Source organism: Coffea arabica, chromosome 2c (assembly GCF_036785885.1).
Source record: "Coffea arabica cultivar ET-39 chromosome 2c, Coffea Arabica ET-39 HiFi, whole genome shotgun sequence".
NCBI classification, from domain to species: Eukaryota; Viridiplantae; Streptophyta; class Magnoliopsida; order Gentianales; family Rubiaceae; genus Coffea; species Coffea arabica.
The window spans coordinates 3126022-3149892 of NC_092312.1; the positions used below are offsets into that span (position 1 = coordinate 3126022).

General features: G+C 36.9%; 5 protein-coding genes across 6 annotated transcripts; 4 read left to right on the forward strand and 1 right to left on the reverse strand.

Moving 5' to 3' along the window:
• Positions 1–514: 514 nt before the first annotated feature.
• LOC113725117 (ATP-dependent Clp protease ATP-binding subunit CLPT1, chloroplastic-like) lies at positions 515–3910 on the reverse strand. The gene is made up of 6 exons (XM_027248106.2): positions 3542–3910; positions 3403–3438; positions 3202–3311; positions 2727–2906; positions 1110–1237; positions 515–1039 (listed from the first exon to the last, which is right to left on the reverse strand). The coding sequence occupies exons 1-6, from the start codon at positions 3757–3759 to the stop codon at positions 1007–1009; spliced, it is 705 nt and encodes a 234-aa protein (XP_027103907.1). The 5' UTR covers positions 3760–3910; the 3' UTR covers positions 515–1006.
• A 360-nt stretch (positions 3911–4270) lies between these two features.
• LOC113721019 (zinc finger BED domain-containing protein RICESLEEPER 2) lies at positions 4271–9545 on the forward strand. 2 transcript variants are annotated; one of them, XM_027245520.2, is made up of 5 exons: positions 4271–4534; positions 4646–4778; positions 6891–8987; positions 9098–9175; positions 9290–9545. In XM_027245520.2, exons 3-4 carry the CDS (start codon positions 7650–7652, stop codon positions 9137–9139), a joined length of 1380 nt encoding a protein of 459 aa, XP_027101321.1. In that variant the 5' UTR covers positions 4271–4534; positions 4646–4778; positions 6891–7649; the 3' UTR covers positions 9140–9175; positions 9290–9545. The 2 variants fall into 2 exon arrangements, with proteins under 2 accessions (XP_027101321.1, XP_071929630.1); XM_072073529.1 differs by lacking the exons at positions 4271–4534; positions 4646–4778 and having other exon boundaries at positions 7517–8987; positions 9299–9398.
• Positions 9546–13669: 4124 nt separating this feature from the next.
• LOC113720370 (uncharacterized) lies at positions 13670–15058 on the forward strand. Its single transcript, XM_027245249.2, has 2 exons — positions 13670–14480; positions 14703–15058. The coding sequence occupies exons 1-2, from the start codon at positions 13790–13792 to the stop codon at positions 15056–15058; spliced, it is 1047 nt and encodes a 348-aa protein (XP_027101050.2). The 5' UTR covers positions 13670–13789.
• A 437-nt stretch (positions 15059–15495) lies between these two features.
• On the forward strand, positions 15496–16426 carry LOC140023215 (protein trichome birefringence-like 18). Its single transcript, XM_072073087.1, has one exon. The coding sequence runs from the start codon at positions 15496–15498 to the stop codon at positions 16306–16308; it is 813 nt and encodes a 270-aa protein (XP_071929188.1). The 3' UTR covers positions 16309–16426.
• Positions 16427–18277: 1851 nt separating this feature from the next.
• LOC113725118 (65-kDa microtubule-associated protein 3-like) lies at positions 18278–23422 on the forward strand. Its single transcript, XM_027248107.2, has 13 exons — positions 18278–18509; positions 19220–19306; positions 19423–19629; positions 19984–20235; positions 20331–20540; positions 20633–20788; positions 20861–21020; positions 21110–21261; positions 21358–21445; positions 21687–21760; positions 21881–21955; positions 22044–22338; positions 22566–23422. Exons 2-13 carry the CDS (start codon positions 19235–19237, stop codon positions 23018–23020), a joined length of 2196 nt encoding a protein of 731 aa, XP_027103908.1. The 5' UTR covers positions 18278–18509; positions 19220–19234; the 3' UTR covers positions 23021–23422.
• The last annotated feature ends 449 nt before the right edge of the window (positions 23423–23871 follow it).

Consider the following 23871-nt stretch of genomic DNA (forward strand, 5'->3'; position numbering starts at 1 on the left):
GACAAGGTATTAGCTGACAATGGTTTTTTTTTTATTTCTGTAAGATGATGTATGAAAATTTAAAAAACAATATTAAAAATTAAGTTAAAAAATATGTTTACGATACACATGAAATATTATTTTAAATAATTTAAATATCCAACCACATTTTATAAAACCTTCGTATATTTCATGAGAAGGTTATTTATATATTTTTAAATCATACGAGGATTATATGTTAAAACACCAAATTAAACAATAATTATCCATCGTCAATATTTTTTTTGTGAATATATTTTTTAATAATTATTTTATCTCATATACATCAAATCTCTAAAACACATTTAAAAAAAAAATTAACATTTTTCTATAAAAAAAAATTCCAAAAAAATAAAAATTCAAACGCTTTTAAATATTTCTTACAATTGTACGCCTGTACCAACCATGCCATGACATTTAGCGCAAATTTTCGTTGCATCTGCTAAACCAATAATCAACAATCAAACAATAAACAAAAAGGGGAAAAGATTAATACTTGAGCAAGTGCAAATACTTTTGATATGCCGCCAAAAACTACCGCATTTCACGATCTGATTTTCTCTAGCAAGTAGCTGAGACCAAAAATCTCACACCATGCGCTAATGGACTAACCAACAACGAATCCAAATCAACAGGATTCTCAATTCGACAAATCATTGACCTGGCTTCCACAGTGATATCCCAGTAGATATTCAGCATGACATCGAACTTTTCCATAAATAACTTGTGTTGTTGTTTCTTAGTACAGATCAGAGGTAACTTCACTATGAAATAACTTGTGTAATATTCGGACGTCTGTTGATGAGACATCGGTATGCTCGGACCCTGGATATAATAACTGTGTTACTGAACACAACCAGTCAGGCCACTGTAAAAAGGATAACTTCCCACAGAGAGTCTCAGAAGTCCATTACTAGAAGCTTTCTCCTCTCAGAAGTTGATCACAACTACGCAAACAAACAGGCACTTTCTGAACCTTTTCAGCAATCTATTTGAAGCTCAAAATTATATCCTTGTCCATCTGAAAAACACAAATTTGAAGAGTCATAACGAGAAAATTAACTGAACAAGAACTCTAACACAGAACCTACATTCTTTGCCAGCTCTTTAACTTTCTCATCATCAAAGCCCTGTGCAGCCAATATTTGATGTCCTGCTGACTCCTTTTGTGCCCATATACCAAGAAGTAAATGTGTAGTCGTTACTTCCCCACTTTCACCTGCATTTTAATCGAATTATAAACTAGTATCCCATCACAGCAAGCAATATCTTAACAGAACAGGGGGTACAAGATTCTCGGTTTCAAACAAGAAGCCTGATTCAACTCGCAAAAATAGCAATCCTTGGTGTTGTATTGCAACTAAGCAGCCTTTGAGTACAACAGGCTCACATTTTTTATACCAGCCAGGAACTTAGAAGTTCACTAAGCGTTAAAGAATGCAGCGTACCGCAATCAAGAAATTTGATTGACATAATTTATCTCATAAAATGTAGTATAATAATGAATTCATTACTCTAATACCTGGAACACTACGCGTTTGCTTTCACTCCTTCCCTAATTTTATTCCCCAATTCTTAGCTTAACTTTACCTCAATGTTTTTCAACATCTTCCTGACATAACTCAGCAGCACAAGTATATTTTCCAATAGGCAACAAACATATTACTCTTGATTGCACAGAAAATGGGGTTCATGTTGAATCAGAAAGTTAAATCCAGCATCTAACCATCAACAATTGATCACTTGATCCTAATCCCAAAAGTAACCTAACATTTTCACATAATTCCTTCAAATAAATAATCAATTCTAAAGCTTTCCATCCTTCTCAAAGTTCCATAACTTGGGTAAAAGATTACAAAGTTACAGCAGCATTTAGATTTCCAAGGTGCTGAGATGTGCCGTACTTGTGGAAGTCATTCTAACAGATGGAAAAAAAAAAATCACTCAACCAAAAAAGGATTAAGGTGAATAAAACACTACATGTATGACAACATCCATAACAAATATTACAAAAGTTACCTCTAGCCAACCTAACTTCTTAAACATTATATTTAAAAAAAAACTGAAGCATTACACTACCAAATCCAAAAATAATGTCAGGATAAAAGATTGGGCCTGAGTCATTAGGCTAGGGTCCCACAAAATGCACATAAATCCAAACATAGTAAACTTCTTATGTCTCTTGGCAAACATCCTTATCACCTTTTCTTGCGACTAAAACTGGTGATTAATTTCTGCCCTGTTGTCTTTTTTGCCAACAGTACCTGATCATGGCTTACTTCTGACTAGAACATTATAGCTTTTACAAGAGAAAGAAAATAGGCATGCATAACCTACGACCAGAGGGAAGCATGATATCTCATTTCTAGTTCCTACTGCTCTAGAGACTTGCTGAGTGCCAATGGGAAATTCCACCACATTTCTCATCTCCTAATTCGGTCAAAGGTCTCCACTACTTGAATAACTATTAATTTGTCTAAATAGCCATTTCCAGAGAGCCACTAGTCATCAGATTGGAGAAGCATTGTATTCTCCTCAAAGTACAAGACTAAATTATTTCCACCAACAATAAGTTGCTCAATCCATGAAGACTCAAATGGCAACACGTGAAACGAACAAGAGAATCTTAAATTTATGAGAGCAGTTGATAGCAAGTGAACGTTTTATATTTTAAAAACACTGATTTCCAAGAGAAGACAAAGAAATACCAGACTTCAGTTTCTCCTCAATAGCCCAATCGAGAGCCCTTTGAGCAGGTTCAGTCACGGGAGGATGCTCTGGACTGAAAAAGTACATGTCAGATTTGCCAAGTAACTTTACAGTTTCTTCTCGCACCTTAAAAAGTGTGATGCCATTTTCCCTCAAGAACTTGGCAGCCAAACTCGTTCCTGCAATAACACACATATGAAAAGCACTAGAAGAAGGCTCGTTGAACATCCATAATCATGTAAAAACCTTCCAAGAATCTTCGTACAAGGAATAGGAAGTTATAGTCTTTTTTCTGTTCAACTGGAAGCTCTGAACAGTCCATAATGCTGGAATTAAAAATTGCATTATCCCCAGAACTCGGAAAAAGCTTTTATTGAGCATAGACAACACCACATTCAAGGCATATTTCGTGCAGGGTGAAAATTCTAGATGCTAATAAGCAAAAAGAATGAGGGTGAAAAAGCATTCGCTAACCTTCAACCAAGATTCCCATTAGTAAAGCTTCTGTCCCAGTATTCGGATACTTGAGCTTCCTAGCTTCCAACTCCGCCATAGCATATGACTTTATTGCCCTCGCAGACCATCTACGCCATCGTCATTCAACAACTTAATCACACAATTTATAACCCCCAAAAAAGGTAAAAATAAAGGGTAGAACCAAGGAAAAAGGTATACCTGGGTAATTTTTCAGAGGAATCCCTTTTTTCCTTGCTGCCAATTTGACCAAAATAAAAAAGGAAATCAATATCCAAACTTCCACATGAAAATTTAAAAGTGAATGGAAATAACAAGAGTAGTGATATTGGAGGCTTACGAGATGGGAAGACTAAAGGAGGCCGTTGCAGCAGTTGAACTGCGTCGTTTTGAGACAACAAGACTTAAATTTGACGAGCGAATGGAAAGTTTTTCGCCAAAAAAAAGAATTAACTGACAACCCGGATTGAAAGCCAAGGAATGGTCGGTGGGTTTCTGGAGAGATAGTGAAGTTGGAGATGAGATTGGGAGCATCACTGAGAGTGTATTGGCCGCCATCGAACGTTCAGCAAGGAACTAAACCCCAGTTATTTTCCAGTACTTTTGAACGACAATTCCAGGGCGTCTTTCTCGCTCGCAGTACCTTCCAAATGGGTCGGGTTAAATGGTTAACCAATGGGGGCCGAACCAGATTGGTTCCCCCCCAGGGGTGCAGAGAATTCGAGTAGCTTGAATCGAGCTCGCGAATAGCTTGATTAGCTACTCGAATCGATTTCAAGCAAATTCGAGTTCGAGTCAATCTCGATCTACTTGCTACAGTAAACGAGCCGATCTCGAGTATTTAGGAGTCAGAAATTCGAGCTCGACGAGTAGCTCGAGCTCGGTAGCACATATATATTTTTTATTTTAGTTTATATATCAATTTACTCTTTTAGGTTTGTTAGCTAGAATATTTACGGGCTTAAGCAGTTCTCTGCCAATTAGTAAACAAGGGTGAATAAGTAATTTTGGCTCGAGAATTCTGATGAAATGAGGAAAACTAAAAACGAAAAATGAAAAAGCTTCCGTCGAATTCATCCTTCACAGTTCTTTCTTCTTCTTCGTTCGGCCGTTCCTTCCTCTTCAGCCTCTCTCAAATCGCAATCTCTTATTCTTTGGCTCATCTCCTCAATTGTCACAAGTCACAACTGATCATCTAAAGCTATAAACACTTCAGCAGTTTAGCTCAACTTGGAGTAGGTAGCAGCGTGAGCACTGAGCAGCCGACCTTTGAGCGGGGTTTCAAATCAAATCAAAACCCATCAATTTCAACAGCTGCATTTGACAAATTAAGGTACTTATTGTGCATTTGTGTAGTAAATATGTGCATTATGAGGTTAAATTTTATAAATGTAATATTAATTTTTAATCTCCAAACCCTAACCAAAAAAATTGGGGGCTGCAGCCTGCGATTCAATATATTCAATTTCCGTATCTCATTCCTTCTCCATTGCTGTACTGGAATTTTGAGGAAATGGAGGGCAGCTCGATTCCTTCAACAAGTGATTCGGTGGTTGGCGCGATAGCTCCAAGAATTGGTAAGTTTCTTGACATTGGCTCTAACATGTTTATGGGTTTTTCTTTGATGTGAAAATGCACTGATTTCAGAAATTTGCTTTAAGTTGGATTATTAAGTGTTAATTAGCTAGTATATTAATGAGATTAATGAGAATATTCAGTTATGTTCTCTGGAGAATAATTTTGATGCTAGCTTATGCAGTTAAACTAAAAGATCTTTTACTTGGGTCAATAACAGCATGAAAACAAGAGTTTCTCAATCGGAACTAAAACTAACCTTTCCTGGAAAACAAAACACTGCATGGAATAGGAAACTGCAGAAAAGGGGATACGTCATAAAGTACAAAAGTTTCTCAATCTGAAGACATATCAAAGCTTCTAATAGCCCCCTTTATGATTCCCAGCCGAATATATATGAAATCTTATCAAAACTTTCAGGCTTTATTGCTACAGTAGTGCTTGAAGTTTCATACAAATTTTCTCTTGGGCCCTGAAGTTTTTCCTAAACTCAGCTCTGAATCTGATTGAGCTATTCCTTTTGTTTGTTTCTCGTTGATAAAAATAAGAAAATGTAAACAAAAGGCTTTCTGATTTTATCCAATGCAAATTAAAAAAAATGGGATACCATAATATCCATTTCAAGATGAGATGGTGGCTAGCATCAATAGTAAAAGAGTTTAAGATCCAAAACATTATTGGGATATCAACTCGCATGATCTGTTAGATTGATGTCATTCGCATGATCTGTTTTTGATCGGCTAGACATCCATCTTGTTAGACCTAATTTGATGTATTATAATCTCTAGAACAGGTGTAGCCTCTTCTTTTGTAGAATATTCTTTCTCATGCGAGACCTAAAGCATTGCTTAGCTTAATAATTTTGTTGACTAGTGAACTTCACTTTTTAGAGTTATATAGTCATCTGAAAGTACTTTAACACTTAAACCTCTTTTTCTGTTTTGAAATACCACCTAAGTCTATCATGCAAGTGAACAATTTTAGTTTCTCCGGATATTTAGCTCAAGGATAAATTTAAAATTGTTCTGATTTGCTGCAATTTTGTCCAGTATCGCCACATTTTTTTGTGGAAACTTTTCTTATATCTTTCAAATTGTTCTGCATATATTGTCATTTTTTTTGTACATATGAAAGAAAATCGAGGACCACCATATACTACTTGCTAGTGCATTCCACACCCAAGCAATAAGTCTTCTTTTTGGGTATATAGTCAATAACTTTGTTGTTATCCTCCAGCAAGTACTACAGATATCTTTGTCGAACATTCTTCATATCTTCCCAAATTTCCAAGTACTGTTTTATAGGATCTGGATGAATTTCAATTGATGTCTTTGCATCTTCCATTACTACTAAATCCATTTTTTGTCTAGTTATGACTTTACTTGATTCTGATGAGTATTTTTTCTTCTTTCGGACTTTACTTGATTCTGATGAGTATTTTTTCTTCTTTCAAAAAGTAGGATGGTATCCACAATCATTGGAAGTCAACCATAGTTTAATCTTTAGGGATGTGGGGTAGAAATATATCATAAATTTTCACCTTTTTTTATTTGAAGCCAGAAATGCTCTCAGTTAGTGTTGATATCTTCCTTGCATTTGCATTTTTCAGGCTCAGCTGTCTTTCTTTATTCAAACTGTTCTGAGTCTCTAGGTTAGTTTTCAAAAAAAAAAAAAATTGGCAGCTCTCAGTCAAATTTAACATTTGAGTTCTTTCAATCTGACTTCTTTTTTATTTTTAGAATTCTGGGTAATGTGCTTTTAGAATTCAATCTATTCCGCTTTTGAGTGTTAACACTCACATCAAATTAAATTTTATTTTCTGTTGTGAGTAATTGCTTTGAGACTAATACTGATTTGATTGATATTCTCTTTACCTTTATTATGAATTGTTTTATACTTCATACTTTCATAGCATTGAAATATTATATAAGATCTAAATTTGCTATGAACTTTAGCCTTGATATGAATGTTTTTTGGAAGCTGTTTTCCAGATTTGGGTGCTTGTGTGTCATTTTCTATTTCTTCTAATGTCTGTTTGATTTGAATTTAATGCTCCGTGTCAAAATATTTGAAGTGGAACTCATTTTAATGTAAATATTTGTTTATTATTAAAGGCATGTCTATTAGTCCTCCCGAGGTTTCTTCAATACCACATGTGTCTGGGACCGATTCATCCACACCAGTCATGATTAACAGCCCAGTATTTGTAAGCCGTGATACCTGTGATCCCACACAAGAGGGTGGTGAAACACAACAAGAGGGAACCGAAGACACCAATAGGCAGCAAGGAGATGAAGCTGAAGATGATGGTAAATTTCGAGTGCCTAAAAGGAATAAAACATCTGAGGTATGGGAAGATTTCGATGATTTGGAAGAAAATGGCATATATTATGCCATTTGTAAACATTGTAGTAAGAAATTGAATCGGGGAAAAACTAAACAAACCAGCAGCATGTGGAGGCATCGGGAAAACTGTTCCGTTAGAAAAGCCAAACTTAGAAAGGCCGAGCAGCAAACAAAGATAAACTTTCAGCAAGCGAATGAGCGTTTTCCAACTGTACCATCATTGCACACTGGCAAATTCGATATGAAAACAATGAGAGAGGCTGCTGCACATTGGATCTTGATGCACGAGCATCCTTTCACAATTTTGGAGGAAGAGGGTTTCAACATAATGATGAAACGCGGCTGGCCGGAGTGGCAAAAGATTTCACGCATGACAGCTAAAAAAGATTGTATACAGGTGTACGAGATAGAGAAAAAGAAGTTGAAAAACTTGTTGAGGCATGTACAAAAAGTTAGCTTGACCACCGATATGTGGAAATCAAAGAATCAAAAAATTGAATACATGGTGGTGACCGGACATTGGATTGATGGAAATTGGAAGCTTCAGAAGAGTGTTAAATTTTGTTCATATTCGACCACCACGTCGAGGAGTTGAGATTTCGGATGCAGTTTTCAAGTGTGCAAAGGAATGGGGAATTGAGGGAAAAATTCACACTATTTCTGTGGACAATGCCTCAAACAATGATGTGGCCGTGAGATTGTTGAAAGATGATTTCGGGAGATGCAACAAGCTTTTGGGTAGAGGAAAACTGTTTCATGTTCGTTGTTGCGCCCATATCTTGAACCTTATGGTTCAAGATGGCTTGAAGGATATAGTAGATATTTGTGAAAATATTCGAGATAGTGTGGATTTTGTGAACAAGTCTGATGGTAGGGCATTGCTATTTGCAGAAATTGCTCAACACCTACAAATTCCTGGAAACAAATTGCTCCATGATTGTAGGACGAGATGGAATTCAACATATGAAATGTTGAATTGTGCTATAAAATATAAAGAGGTTTTTCCTCGTTTTCAAGTTCGAGAGCCCCTTTATGAGTCTTGTCCATCTTCAGAGGATTGGGAGAAGGTTGAGAAAGTTTGCACCATTTTAGAGAAGTTCTACACAGCCACACACATAATTTCGGGGAGTGAGTATCCAACTAGCAATCTATTCCTCCCTGAGATTCTAAAGGTGAAGAAACTCTTGGATGCACGAGTGAATGATGAAGATGATTTTGTCCGGAGTATGATTACAAGAATGAAGCTCAAGTTTGACAAATACTGGAAAGAGTGTAATTTATTGATGTCCATTGCAGCTATCTTGGATCCCAAACAGAAAATGCGAGCAATAGAGTTTGCCTTCCCTAAGATGTATTCCGCATATGAAACTCAAGAGAATATCACATATGTTCGAAAAGCCATCTTTGAGCTTTATGACGAGTACGTTGCTATGGCTACAAGTGGAAGTGCAGGGACAGGTTGTTCATTAAATCCTGCATCCGAAATAGTGTGTCCACCTCGAGCAACTGCTGACTATTGGGATGATTTGGATGAGTATTGTGGTGAACTCGAATCCGATGAACCCCATAAGAGCGAGTTGGTGGATTACCTAGACAAGCCTCGCCAACTTCCTAGACAAAATCCGAAGGATTTCAACTGTTTAGATTGGTGGAAAATCAACCGATCAGCATACCCGGTACTCTCTCAGTTAGCGGCTGATGTATTGGCCATTCCTATCACTACCGTTGCATCTGAGGCCACCTTTAGTGCTGGAACTAGGGTGATTGATTCATACCGTGCTTCACTTGCTCCGGAGACAGTCCAAACATTAATGTGTGCAGGCGATTGGTGTAGAAATTTACACGGGGTCAAAAAGAAATTGAAAGTAAGTTATATCTATATGAATTTGTTATTGCAGAGATAAATTAGTATTTATTAGTTTGTTTATTGATTTTAAAGTATTACATTATTTGCATTTCCACTACCTAAATGCAGCCACAGAAAGCTCTCAAAGAATATGAGCTGCCCAATGCTTGAAGTTGTGTAAGGAGCAACTACTTTGCTGAAAATCAGGTCCATCTTTTTGTGAATTCTCATTTTCTTATTCTTAATTTGCCATAAGTTGTGTTCAAATTTTAAATTTAAATTGTACATAAGTTGGTTGATTTGTCATTTGTGTATGGCTAGGTGTTGTAGATTGTACACCGAAGTTTGAAGATGCATAAGGAGCAAACAAGCTGTTTCATTTACCAGATTACAAACAAGAGCTTCTAAATGCTCATTAGACTCCAGAAAATTTCCCTAAGTTTTTCCTTTCAATTGGCTGCAGCACTCATTTTTGTATTTTCGTGAAATTCTGATGAGGTTGAGAACAGGTTGTTGCTTATGTTTAATGCTGAAATGTTAATGTGGAATTGTGGATCATGGCCACTTAGTTTCTGCATGCGTATGGTGTTTCTTTAGCCATTGTGTTTGTCCTTTTGTTTGTCATTGGTTTCTCGTTTGCGGAATTTCTGAATTTTGGAAGCTAGAATTCTTGAATCTTGAATCTTTATTAATCTTATTGATTCTCCTGGCATGTTGATTTCTCATCTGAGGTGACTGCTGCCCTTCGTATTACTGATGGTGCATTGGTGCTGGTTGATTGTATTGAGGGTGTGTGTTCGTGTGTTTTCTTTGCTTTTGGCCGTGTGTTTTCTGGAAAAATTGCCACTGGCATGAAGATTCCCCTGGGCATGTTGATTTCTCATCTGAGGTGACTGCTGCCCTTCGTATTACTGATGGTGCATTGGTGGTGGTTGATTGTATTGAGGATGTGTGTGTCTGTGTGTTTTCTTTACTTTTGGCCGTGTGTTTTCTGGAAAAAGTGCCACTGGCATGAAGGTTAGAATTATGGGTCCCAACTATGTTCCGAGAGAGAAAAAGGACTTGTATGTTATAATGTTAAGACTTAAGAATGTCTAAAGAATAGTTATTTGGATGGGTAAGAAGCAGGAAACAGTTGAGGATGTGCCATGGGGTAACACAGTTGCTATGGTTGGTTTGGATCAATTCATCACAGTTGCTATCGTTGCTATGGTTGCTGTCTCCCCTATCGTGCGTGTTGCTGGGCAGAGTGCAGTGGAAGGTTGCATCTGATTCCCCAAGCTTGTTGAAGGTTTGAAACCTCTGCCGAAGGTTCTGTCCTCTGTATGCAATGGTATGCTTCTAAGTTTTGTCCATGTGGCTCCAAGCCTCCAAGACTTTAATTGGCTTCTAAGTTTTGTTTCTTTGAATTGCAATTAATCTTGTTCAATTGATATTAATGTACTTTCATTCGAATGATTAGTGCAACTTAATTTATTGTTTAGTACAAATTAGTAGTGTTGCATTTAAGATACAAAGACTAGATTCTTTAGATTTGCGCAGGAACCAGGATCAATTCGAGCTCATTCGAGCTCGAGTACTCGACTTGATATCGAGCTCGATCAAGTCGAGTTCGAGTCTGCATACACTTTTATCGAGTCGATCTCGATCTTTGGTTATCGAGCTCGCTCGAGCTCGACTCGGCTCGATTTCACCCCTACCCCCCCTTCCCCCGGGTTTTTTATACAGGTAAACATAATTGGTTTTTTTTTTTAAAGCAAGACCCGCTCTGCGGCTGGGGATGCCAGCCCCAAATTTTATTAAGAACCAGCAACATGTGGATTTGTTTGTATAGGGTATTATTTGAAATATTATTTGGAATAATTATTATAGTACTTTTTATGATGTGATATATGTGAGATAAAAAGGTAATTGGAAATATAAACATGTGGGTTAAAAATGTGTTGATGATACAAGCGAAATATTATTTGGGATAAATTTTGTATCCAAACACTCCCAATATTATAACGAGTTCGAATACACAAATCGTTAAACCCCTCAATCACTGAGAGACTATCCTTTGTCCACTTGCCTACATACATAGCAAAACTCTCGACTATCAAGGCTCAAAGCCGCACGAATCCTCCTAGAAAGCTAATCTTGCGAGGTACAAAACAACTCGGATGGAAGTCTCGGCTTAGATAGCATATTAGCAGTGAAATTCGCCTCCCGGAATACATGTTGGATCGATGCTAAAAACAGGAGAAGTAGTGCTCGAATCCTTCTAATCGTGTTGCAGAGTGACCACTTGGCTATAGCTGATGACTTGAGCAAACGAACTAGACTTTCTGAGTCGACCTGTACCATCAGGCGCCCTTGAAGCCCATCCGAGCACCACTGGAGTCCATATAGCAGTGAATCTTTCTAGTTGGTTGATACACGGCAGTTGAATCTTTCTAGTTGGTTCGGTTTGAGGAATTTCAAATCAATTAAGCCGAAAAATAGCTGGTAAGTCGATATCAGTAGTCAAGCTTAAAATATTAATTGCAAAATACTTGGGTACATCTTTTCCCAAAAAAAAAAAAAATTAAGTAGGTTAGAATAAATAAGCTTATTTACTATAATTAATATTATATTATATACACTAATAGTATGTACACTTATATACAAGCACCCTTAGATGCATGTCAACTAATACCAATTTAAATTTAAATTTATTTTTTTATACACATAACATGCATCCAGATGTGTTAGTATATACATTTTCAATATACATTAACCTATTTATTATCGTGATAATCAAAATGGAACAAACAAAAATGGAATAGGTACAGGTAACCAACTCGTGCTAAGACAAGTCTCATCCTATGCAAAAAGCAAAAGTTAAATGTTTGTTTGGATAAGTTATTATTTGCAAAAATTTATTTGATTGTATTATAAATATATTTTTCAACAACCTTTTTATATTTTTAATTCTATTTTTATTTCACATATATCGCATTAAAAAATGTTATAATGTTTTTTCAAACAATTATCCCAAACACTTTTCTATCCACACACGTTCTCCACCTGGATTAAGAGTTTTTTCCATAAACTAATTTTGTTTGTCAAGTTCACAGCAATAAATTCCAAAAAATACACACTAAAATGTTTTTATTGCAAACTCAAGGGTGATCAGAGGATTATTTAAGAACGCATTTAGTGTGGACAACCTAAACCTGATATAACCTTGTTTGGACAATAATTTTTCTTGCTACGTTTTCCGTGAACATATTTTTTAATTATTTTTTTATCTCACATATATCAAATCGCTATAGTAATTTTTTTACAAGAAATCCAAAAAAATGCAATCCAAACAAGCCATTGTATTAGGAATTATCTCTTGAAATGCGTTATATTAGGAATTATCATACTCCCTCCGTCCCACTTTGATAATCCTATTTTTTTTTCATCTGTCCCAATTTGTAATCCACTTTCCAATTAAAGAATGTAGTTGTCTTTTAATTTCTCTAAAATACCCTTATTTAATATAAGTTGTTATTACTATAAACTACCTTATTTAATACATATTGTTAGTATTGAATATAACTTACCCCATTTATTGCGTTTAGATTTTTCAAAAATATTGATATATGAAAAAGCCAACTTTATTTAATGTAAAGGTATTATAGGAAAATAGAAATCTAAATTTATTTTTTCAACAAAATTAACTACTTTTTTTTTTAAATTGTGTGAAAAAAACTAGGACTATCAAAAATTGGGCAGAGGGAGTATTTCAATTGCAACTTGCATTTATGGGCACAAATAGAACATGACATTTGTTTATTATATATGTTCCAGGCATTAGAAAGGAAAGTTTGGTAAAAACTCAGACGGCTATTAGAACCCAAACTAACTGAATTGAGAAGTGGCTTCCCGCACAGAAGGACTAACCTGAAACTATTTTTCACCACGAAAATCACACTAGAAAATATAAAAGTAAAAGCGTCCATCAAATAAAAGTTTTGCACGTAATTCTTTATGTATGGGTGCTAATGAATTTTAAAAATAACGGCTACAGCTGCTCCGTTAAGAAGTGGCGTACATAGTCCTATGGTCAAAGTTGGGCGTAAGCCCGAGCTCAGCTACGACAACCGTTGTTTTGTTATTACAACGTTTGATTCTTATAGGAAATCATTATTGTAAACTAACTAAGTGAAGAGTTCCTGCAGTTATTCGAGCAGCCAGGATTAAAAGTCTTAATACAAATCAAGCCGAAATTCAAAAATCTAATAACAATTCGAGTAGTATAATTTAAGATATCGCGTCTGAAGAAATACGAGTGGATAAAGTTTTAGTTCCCCCGAGTTTGATCGACAGAACACGATTCCTCAAATCATTAACGATTTCACATGCTCTCGATCCAGTATAATATTTTACATTTCCGCACAAATGGCGCCTGCCTGTCTGGAAAACGCAAAAATTGAGGTCAAATCTTTTTAAGTCCTGAAAAGTCATTTCGTACAAGGGAAATAACTCATCTGGATCTACTCTATTGGCCAATCTTCAGTGCACTTTCCCTCCCTTTTGTGCAGCTTCTGTACTTGAGGAGTCAAGACACAAGAGAGTGTTGAAGCAGCAACTCCTGATGCTGTACTCAAAAGATTAGCATGAAATGGGCAACCCCACCCCCACCCCCCCTTTCTTTTAAATTGACGAGTGTTATTCCTGATAAATATTTGTAAGTTGAGAATATCTGGGAATGCTCTTGCGTGGAGACGTGCGAATGGTGATTGGTGAACGGAAGCCCTGAGTTTGTACGGATTGCAGGCAAGTTTGTTGTAGTTTAGAGTTTGGGAATCCATGGCTTCAGGTTCACGTAAAAAGACGGCGGCAATGGCCTACCCAAAGACTCTTTTATCTATCGTAGCTTCACTCGGAGGCCTAGCCATTTTCTTGATTCTTGCTTCATCATCTTTAATATCAGGACCATTCAGGTCTGGAGGAATTGTCAACTTAATTGGGACTGCTTCTGATGAAATTGTCGTGGATTTTAGCCGTCGCGGTTATGTCAGCAGCAGTATCCTTAGGAGCACGAGAGATGGGGATGATTTTCAAGAATCAGATGGCGGATTTGGTGATTCAAGAAAAGCGAAATCAATTTCGCAGGACAACAGGGGTAATGATCTTATTAAGAACCAGCCTACTCTTTCTGGAGATAAGAACGAATTGATTGATTCAAGGCAGCAGCAAGAAGTTGGAAAAGATTTGGCAGAGCCTCCTGCAGGTTTTGGATCGAGGGATGCAACGGCTCAACTAAAGCAATCCCATGCGGCACAACAGGAGAAGGGGATTGAAGATTCATCTTTCTCAACTGGCGGAGATGGTGTTCAAATTGCTCTATCTCTTTCATCAAATCTTTCCAACACCTCCAACCTGCAGATGGATTCAAAAATATCAACTCGACTTCCATCACTTGGTTCCAGTTTAAAGGATGTGAATCCTTCACCTCCCATGTTCACCAATTCAAGTCCGGGTAGTTCAGTCGATTCAGGTGCAACTTCATCTTACTTTTTTATTTTCATTATAATTAAAGGCATTTAATTTGATTTTCTTTTTCTTGCGACTCCACATCCTATCGTTTCTTGATCTGCAGCCCATAACTCTGATAAAAGCTGAGGATTACCATTCAAATAAAGATGTTAAACAGTGTTTTGGATACTTCTTTGTTCTGACTTTCTTAAAATTCATTTTGTTTATTTGCCTTATTTTGCAGGATGTAATTTATACCATGGAAAATGGGTTTATGATTCAGGCGGACCTTTGTACAAAAATGATTCTTGTCCTGTCCTGACGCAGACACAAAATTGCCAGGGAAACGGAAGACCGGACACGGAATATGAGCATTGGCGCTGGAAACCGACTGAGTGTGACCTGCCTCGATTTGATGCCAGGAGATTCCTTGATCTAATGAAGGGAAAAACCATAGCTTTTATTGGAGATTCAATCGCTCGAAATCAAATGGAGTCAATGCTCTGTATTCTTTGGCAGGCAAGTCAGTCAAATGCTTTCTGTTTTGACTCCACGGTAATAGGTCTTGAAACCTCTTTAATTGAGTTACTGGAGCAATAGCATCCCACCAAGAGAATTAAAGGTCACTTCCAATGTAAAAATGTAGTAAATCAATTACTCTGAAATGATGAGATATGCATCTCAATGATTTCATTCTCGGCCTTTTTTTTTTGGTCCTTCTTAGCAATGAATTCATTGAACAGGTTCTTAGGTTTTGGATCCCCAAACCTGGGAAATGAATGGTATTGTTGGCGAAACTAAATAATGCATTTGAAAAAAAAAAAAAATACACAACAGCAACAACTACTACATTCACGACAACTTGCAGCGTCCACTTCACATATATGATCGGATCCTTGAATTGTTTGGAATGAATAGGGAAGGGAAGAGAGGGATGGACAATTGATTCACTTCATACAGGGGTAGTAGTGGCCGTAAATTTCTAGAGCCTTGTATTGATATGGAGTAGCTGGCTTGTCATCTCCAGCCATCCTCTTATGTATCAAACCTCTTGGTTTTTTCAGGTTGAGGTTCCAAAAAATCGAGGAAACAGAAGAATGCAGCGTTTTTATTTTGCGTCAACATCTACAACGATAATTCGGATATGGTCCGCCTGGCTTGTGAATCAAACATCCGAGCCATTCGATTTTGCTCCAGCCGGAGTGGCCAAGCTGCAGCTTGATGCTCCTGATGAAAGCTTCATGGAATTCATCACCGATTACGACGTAATCGTCCTCTCCTCTGGTCACTGGTTTGCAAAGCAGTCGGTCTATATCTTGCAGGATGAGATAGTTGGAGGACAATTGTGGTGGCCAGACAAGTCTAAGACAATGAAAATTAACAACATAGAAGCTTTCGGTGTATCAGTTGAAACGGCCCTAACTGCCATGGCAAGGCATCCAGATTACACTGGCCTAACAATCGTGCGTACCTTTTCGCCTGATCATTATGGAGGAGGAAACTGGAATGCAGGGGGATCCTGCACAGGAAAAGTAAGGCCTCTCAAGGATGGTGAATTGGTTGAAGATGAATTCACCAACGTAATGCATCAGAAACAGGTCACGGGGTTCAGCCGCGCAGTCAAGAAGAAGACCAACAAATCAAAGTTGAAACTCATGGACATTACCGAAGCTTTTGAGTATCGGCATGATGGGCATCCAGGTCCACATAGAAGCACTGACCCCAACAAAATCACAAAAAGAGGACCGGATGGGAGGCCGCCGCCACAGGATTGCTTGCATTGGTGCATGCCAGGTCCAGTTGATACCTGGAATGAAATTTTATTCGAAATCATAAAAAGAGAGCTTTGAGGGCGGACGTAATGGTTCTTGCCGATTCCAAATTGCACTGCCATTAACCCAGAGGAATTATTAAACTGCCACAATTTAGACAATAGTTCAGGAATTAGGATACAGATCCCCCCGGGCAGACCAGAGAGGATCTTCTGTCTAATATTTTCTGTCCACTTTCCTGTTCAATGCAAAATTACGTAATTTCACTTATTATATCTGTTGATGTGTATGTAAAAAAGAAAGGCTGTTTGGCTTCTTCTTTTTTCTTCTTTTTTAATTTTACATTGGACAGGAAAGTGAACAGAGGATCCCGTCTACCCCTCTCTCTCCTGTTCCGCTGTATCAATTGTGTAAGGATAAGGTTTAAAGTCACATTGACAATGGTACAACGTTAAAACGTACAATGATCAGGTAACTTAGCATACGTTACTCTTCTGTATGGATATGGATTTTTTTTCACATATTATTTGACTTACATGATAAATATATTTTTTAATCATATTATTAATTCGCATACATCATATCGTAAAAAGGTACTGTAGTGTTATTTAAAATAAATTTGTTCGAATAATCTCCTATCCAAATGCACTCGAAGAGAAAGAAGTTGGAAAACTGGATGACTTCAATCTTAGAAAGAGTATGAAAAGGGGGAAAAGTTTCAAAATAGGAAAAAGGCTAAAGAAAGAGGAATGCAGGTGACAATCAGTACAGGAACTTGCCATTTATTTCGGCACAACAACAATTTAAAAATTGGAAAGGGAGATGTCAATGCCAAGTGCAAAAAAAATTAAATTGCCATTCTAGCACGACAAATGCAGAACACGTTAGAATTTTTTTTTCATTTTTTGTAAATACATTTTTTAATCATCTTTTTGCCTCATATATATTAAATCGCTAAAATACATTTTTTACAAAAACTCATAAAAATAACAATTCAGACGTGATAGCTAAATTAACAATAAAATTTAATGGATTCAGATTTTAACATATTCATACATATTTGATAACAAAAAAATAGAATGTCTTAATTAATTAAATCCTAGTTGATTATTCAGTTTAGCACTTAATTTTAATAAATTCAAATCTTAACATATTCAAGTCGTTTGATAACAAAAAATTGAACATCTGAATTAATTAAATAGTACTGAATTTTCTAAATAACACTTATTCCCAAAATTAAGTGATAAGCTATTCACTTATCATTAAATATGATATATATTCGAATGTATTAGATTTAATGTTTAACAATTCAATAATTTAATGGATTTAGATTTTAGATTTTAGATTCAATTTTATCAAATATACCCTAAGTGATTCTAAACTGTTTAGTCAAGACTTATTCTAAAAAATAAGTAATAAACTATTCAAAAAAAAGTAATAAACTATTCATTTGTCATTTAATAAAGACTACATTCAAATGTTATGATTTCAAAACTTAACAAATCAATAATTCAATGGATTCAAATTTTAAATTTCAAATTTGTTAAATGCACTCTAAATTATCCAAATCTCTAAATATAACTTGCCATGTCTCAGTGAAAGAAAATTTACAAATGAGCTTGAAATCTACCCCCACATCAGGCCAAAAAAAAAAGATATAGAGAGAAAAAAAAAGATCACCAATTATTCATAAATTCACCATATGCCTATTTACTTAAATTTCTAATATATATATATTTTTTTGTAGTTTCTCAAATCATGCAAAATGATTACCATATTCCGGTAAAAAAAATTCACAAATGAGTTAGGGTGTCTAAAAAGGGTAAAAAAAAAAAAAGGAACGAGGCACTGCAGTTCACTCTCTATTGATTGGCAAGGAAAAGAAAAAGGAAGGACAGTCTCCTAAAGTTAAAACTTAAAAGAGTTAAATATACCGCGTCGCATGTTTGGTACCTGCGGCCCCCGACTCTCCGAGAGCGGAGAAGAGTTAACTCAAACTGAATAATAACAGCAGCCGTCTTTCTCTCTTTCCCACGTTTGAAATTTAAAATCTTCCACTGTCGCATGAAGCCAAAGCCCAATCCCCACTAATAATACGACCCTCGGACGCCCATTGTCAACGGTCGATTTTTAACGGCTATTCTCTCTCTTCTCTGGCTCCGCCTTCTAGCTTCATTCTTCTCATCTCATTTCAAAAAACCCCCTGTTTACTACTCATCATCAATTTCAAAGTCACAATCACTTTCTTTCTCTGATCTGGCCAGAATTCAGTTGTTAAGGTGCGTTCTCCTGCTTGTTTTCATCTTCTTTACAATTTTATACGTTTTGTTTGCTGGCTCTAGTTGAAGTCTAGTACAGATATGTATAATTTTTTTTGGTAACCTTTTGCAGAGTAATTTTTGGTTTTTTGGAGTTCCTGTGCTTGGTAATTTGATAGGTGATTTTCATCCTCTGTTGTGCTACTACGACAATTGCGATGGGTTTTTTTTTTTTTTTCCTCCGCTTAAGTTTATAAAGTGTCGCTTAATTGGGAAAAAAGTAACTGGCCTTGGTAGAGTAAGCTTGATACTTCTAGAAAAAGTCACTTGACTAATTAGCGGTTTTTTTTTTTTGGGGTGGGAGTGGTTTATTTGGAAAGCAAGAAAAGAAAAAAAAAAAACCCTGATTTCGATTAATTGCTTAACTTGCTGCATGACATGGGGAAAAAATTTAAAAACTCTAATGAATGCTATTGGTTGAGATCTTGATCCGGTTCTAATGTTTTACTCCTGGCAGACAATGCTTGCATGTTAAATGCGTATGCCTTCTGATTATGTTGGAACAATTGATCATATTTTCTAATTCAGGGAACAACTTTTTGCGGATTTTGAATTTTTATTTTTTAAAACTCTTCTTAACTATTTGCTTTGCTAGACTTGATCCATCTTGAATGATTTCTGCAGTCAATGTGGGACTGCACTGTAACCCCCATTAAATTTGTTGTTACTAGGTATAGTCATCCAATATGTCGATAGTACCCGCTGATCCACTTATGCAGCTGGAAACTACCTGCGGAACTCTACTATATGAACTGCAGGTTTTTTCCTTTCTTGTTTTAAAAAAAATTCGTTCTTGCTTTTTTCTCCGGGTCTCTTTGTCCAAGTAAATTATTCAGGTTGCTATTCTGAAGCCCTTCTTTGATGGCACAATCAGATAATATGGGATGAAGTTGGAGAGTCTGATACTGAAAGGGACAAAATGCTGCTCGAGCTTGAACGAGAATGTCTAGAGGTGTACAGGAGAAAAGTGGACCAGGCAAACAAGTGCAGAGCTCAGCTAAGGCAGGCAATTGCTGATTCTGAAGCTGAGCTAGCAGCTATCTGCTCTGCTATGGGAGAGAGACCTGTGCATATTAGGCAGGTTAGAGTTCTACGATCAATGACAAGTAAACTCAATCCAGTGCTTCCTTAGACCTTAGCCTTGATGGATATATATTGTAATAACTGAATGCTTTCTTTACTCCTGATATACCATTAGAATATATAGCAAAAACAGATCCGTAGTTTTTTGTAAGACTTATTTTTTTAGAGAAGTTGACATCATCCAGACAACCACAGCTGTTGGACAAGTACCATCAATCACGACAATCCAGTTACATTTCCGAACTACATAAGATGATGACGTTCAAGTTAAATTTTATTTGTATGTGTGAAATGTCCTTTAGATTAACAAAATCCTGGAAAACCATGACGAAGGCATGTCTTTATTATTCAGTCTGATCAAAATCCTGGAAGCTTGAAGGCAGAACTTAGAGCCATTGTCCCACAATTGGATGAAATGCGGAAAAGGAAATGTGAGAGGAAGAATCAGTTCCTTGAAATTTTAGAGCAGATACAGAAGATTAAGTGTGAGATTTACAGGTCAACTGGGTATCCTCCTGCCAACACTGTGTTGGATGAAACTGATTTGTCTTTGCGAAAGCTTGAAGAATTGCAAACAGAGCTGCAGGCAGTTCAAATGGAAAAGGTAACCTTATTCTGAAGCTGAACCATGTTTTAACACTTCATATGCATTATGTTCAGAATTGCCTCTGACTTGCTTCGCTGTCTTGTTGGCTGCAGAGTGAACGTCTAAAGAAAGTACTGGACCGCCTCAACACTTTAAACTCATTGTGCGTGGTGCTTGGTATGGATTTCAAAGAGACTGTTGGTGAGGTTCATCCAAGTTTAGGAGAGTCTGAAGGAACAAAAAATATTAGTAATGATACCATTGAGCAGCTAGCTGCAGCTATTCAAAGATTACGAGAGATTAAAATACAGAGGATGCAGAGGGTACATCAGTACATGGACTTCAATACTAACCTCAAATTCATTCTTTTGATAATTCATTTTTCAAAATTTCGTTGACCTTTCTGTTGTGGCAGTTACAAGACCTTGCCACATCACTGCTGGAGCTGTGGAATTTGATGGATACACCTGTAGAAGAGCAACAAATATTTCAGAGTGTAACTGCTAATATAGCTGCTTCAGAAGATGAAACAACTGAACCTAACATGCTCTCTGTTGACTTCATCAAATATGTGAGTTAACATTGGTCAATTTTGCTAGCAGCTGTGTAGTTCAGAGTGTTATTCAAGTTCTTTACTATTCAGGTTGAGGCGGAAGTTTCAAGACTGGAAGAACTTAAAGCAAGCAAAATGAAGGAGCTTGTTCTGAAAAAGAGGTTTGAGCTAGAGGACATCTGTAGGAAAACACATATAATTCCAGAATCAGATAGTTCACTAGACGTTGCAATTGAAGCGATTGAATTAGGTACTGAAATTTTAACATGGAGTGCATACAAAATGGTGCTTTTGCACTGAGATTGATTGATATGACTGGTGGTTTTGTTTCTAATCTAGGTGCTGTTGATGCTTCTAGCGTACTTGAACAAATAGAGCTTCAGATATCTAATATAAAAGAGGAGGCTTTCTGCCGTAAAGAAATACTTGAAAAGGTGGAGAAATGGATGGCCGCATGCGAGGAAGAGTGCTGGCTTGAGGAATATAACAGGGTTGGTTTTGATTTATCATCTGTTGATCTGTTGCTAAAATGACGTGTTAGTTTAATTTTAGTTTTCATACTTTCCAATTGTCAAATTCCTGCTCAGGATGATAATCGTTACAATGCTGGAAGAGGCGCTCATCTTACACTCAAGCGTGCTGAGAAAGCCCGTGCCTTGGTTAATAAACTTCCAGGTGCTGATGAATGCATTTTTGCATATTTCCTAATTGGTCGATTCCAGGAATCCGCTGCATGATATTTCATATGATGCAGCCATTTTTGTCAGTCATGTATCAATTCAAATTAGATAAAATTTATTATCTTTGCCATTTTTTTGAGGAATCAATATATAAGTATCTTAAAAGTGTCTTAGGTGTTGAACTAAAGGTCTGATTTCAACACTAATTCAAGTGTTTATTGACCATGCTCTGACAGCAATGGTGGAGGCATTGGCTTCAAAAATCACAGCATGGGAAAATGAGAGAGGGACTGAATTCTCTTATGATGGCGTATGTGCTTTCCCATGAAAGTGAATTTTGAGTATTTTTTTTCCCTCTTCCTTAATTGTTGTTGAGCATTATTTTTCTTAGCAATTATATTTGTGAAATGAAATGTTGTGTTGTCTGTAGATTCGTCTTCTTTCTATGCTTGAAGAATATACTATTCTACGCCAAGAGAAAGAGCTAGAGCGCAAAAGACAGAGGGTATGGGCTTTAACTACTGCGCTTTTGTTCCAGTCAATTTTCATGCTCCTTGGCGAAATTAATACCAAGTGTCCGCACTAAATTTCAGGACCAGAAGAAACTTCAGGGACAGTTAATTACAGAGCAGGAGGCACTTTATGGTTCGAAACCTAGCCCAATGAAATGCCAAAGCGGGAAGAAAGGTTCTAGACTGTCATGCGGTGGTGGTGCAAGTAATCGACGACTCTCCCTAGGAGGAACAACGCTGCAAACTCCAAAGGCAGATTTGCTTCACCCAACAAGAGCTACTCCTAATACACGTCAGGCTAAGAAAATTGAACGCTTGCATCAGAATGATCATTCAAATCTACTCAAGGACGATGGAATTGCATCATTATCAGCTGGTAACTTTCTTTTCAGTCATTTCCATCATTCACTCGAAATCGTTTTTCTCTTATAGTTATTCTCTTATAGTTAGAGGTGAGAATTTCAGGATTGGAGGTATCCATCCTTTTTGAGTTGTGACAGGGGTCACGAATTGTTTCTGCTAGTGTCTTGCTGTAATTTACTAGTGAACTGGAGATATGAAGAGCTAGATGTTTTTAATTCTTCTTCGCTTTTAACATATCAGGAAGGAGAGGGCTTGACATTGCCGGTCTTCCAGTCAAAAAGAGTTCCTTTGGAGAGTCCCCCATGGTGCGAAAGCCCTTCTCACCCATATCTTCAACAGATTCATCAAAGTCCAATGCAACAAACATTTTGGAAGATCTGAGCAGGAAACATAATGACATGTTGCAGAAAACGCTATCAAGTAACAACGCATCGTTTACTACTCCATCTAAGATCATTTCTGCCGTGGAGGAAGAGAACAGGACTCCAAAAGCTAAGACGATACCTGTACCCGCTACGCCTGCAACTGTATCAGTTCCAATGCAAACGGCTGTAACTCCAGCTCTTTTTGCAGCCCCTCCTTGCAATTCAAAGCCAGTTGACGATATTCCTGAAGAGATTGAATACTCATTTGAGGAGCGAAGAGCTGGATTTGTGCTACCAAATTCATCTCTAAAGACTACTATACTAGTTTGAGGAGGAGGAAGATCAAGATGAATTTTACTAATTGTTTGGTGCTCTTCTTACGATTTTTTCCTTCTTGTATTCATTTCATATCTTGATAATAGTTCAATTAGGAGTCAATTATATTGGCTTTCTAAAATGTACATATAGTCCACGAATATTCGTGGACTATAGGATGTCAAAAATGTTCTTGGCTACCTCAAACCAAATTTCAATTGCTGCCTTTGAAGTAGACAGATTTCCACGGGAATATCAGTTGTAGCCGCTAGAACATTACCCATAGTTGGACGTCGTCATCGCTTTATGCTCTCTAGCGTTCCTGAACTTTCACCGGTTTCTGTTTGTGCTCCATTTTCGGTCGCTCTGTTATTGAAAAGGGCTACCTGGGATTTGGCCAGCCTTTAAAAGGGAAAAGTTTTTGTTGCTTTAGAACCTACTATAGCTTGAAAAAAGAACGTGGACACCAGAAACAAGTCAACACTTTTAAAAGCTGCCAAGAAGTCGCAGTTTGCAGGCATAAAGCCCTTGGATTTGTGTGTGTTTTCGTCCCTGTTTGTTTACTTCCTCTGTCGTAATTTCGTTGAGGTTGGAAAAGGAAACTTCAAAAACTCCTTGGGACAAAGTCAGGGAGCAGGTTGACAGCATTTACCCTGGTTTCTTTATATCCGGTTGTTTAACGGCACGTGTCGTCATTACTCAATTCTCTCATTTAATGCAAGGGATATATTTCAGAAACCTCCCCGAGGTTTCTAGTAATTTCAGACAGCTCCCCTCACATTCTGAAAATTACACATACCTCCTCTAGAATATAGGTTTGGGTTTCACCTTAATGATGTAAGGCCAAAAAAGTATATGAATGCCCA

Bases quoted from the DNA above. Each gene is read 5' to 3' on its own strand.
- LOC113720370 (XM_027245249.2), top strand. From the start codon at position 13,790: ATGGCTTCAGGTTCACGTAAAAAGACGGCGGCAATGGCCTACCCAAAG. The intron at 14,481-14,702 runs GTGCAACTTCAT...CTTATTTTGCAG, and splicing joins GGGTAGTTCAGTCGATTCAG to GATGTAATTTATACCATGGA.
- LOC113725117 (XM_027248106.2), bottom strand. From the start codon at position 3,759: ATGGCGGCCAATACACTCTCAGTGATGCTCCCAATCTCATCTCCAACT. The intron at 1,238-2,726 runs GTATTTCTTTGT...ATTAAAATGCAG, and splicing joins TGAGGAGAAACTGAAGTCTG to GTGAAAGTGGGGAAGTAACG. The intron at 1,040-1,109 runs GTAGGTTCTGTG...TGTGTTTTTCAG, and splicing joins TTAAAGAGCTGGCAAAGAAT to ATGGACAAGGATATAATTTT.
- LOC140023215 (XM_072073087.1), top strand. From the start codon at position 15,496: ATGTATCAAACCTCTTGGTTTTTTCAGGTTGAGGTTCCAAAAAATCGA.
- LOC113725118 (XM_027248107.2), top strand. From the start codon at position 19,235: ATGTCGATAGTACCCGCTGATCCACTTATGCAGCTGGAAACTACCTGC. The intron at 21,262-21,357 runs GTTGGTTTTGAT...ATTCCTGCTCAG, and splicing joins GGCTTGAGGAATATAACAGG to GATGATAATCGTTACAATGC. The intron at 21,761-21,880 runs GTATGTGCTTTC...TGTTGTCTGTAG, and splicing joins CTGAATTCTCTTATGATGGC to ATTCGTCTTCTTTCTATGCT.
- LOC113721019 (XM_027245520.2), top strand. From the start codon at position 7,650: ATGGAAATTGGAAGCTTCAGAAGAGTGTTAAATTTTGTTCATATTCGA. The intron at 8,988-9,097 runs GTAAGTTATATC...ACCTAAATGCAG, and splicing joins GGGTCAAAAAGAAATTGAAA to CCACAGAAAGCTCTCAAAGA.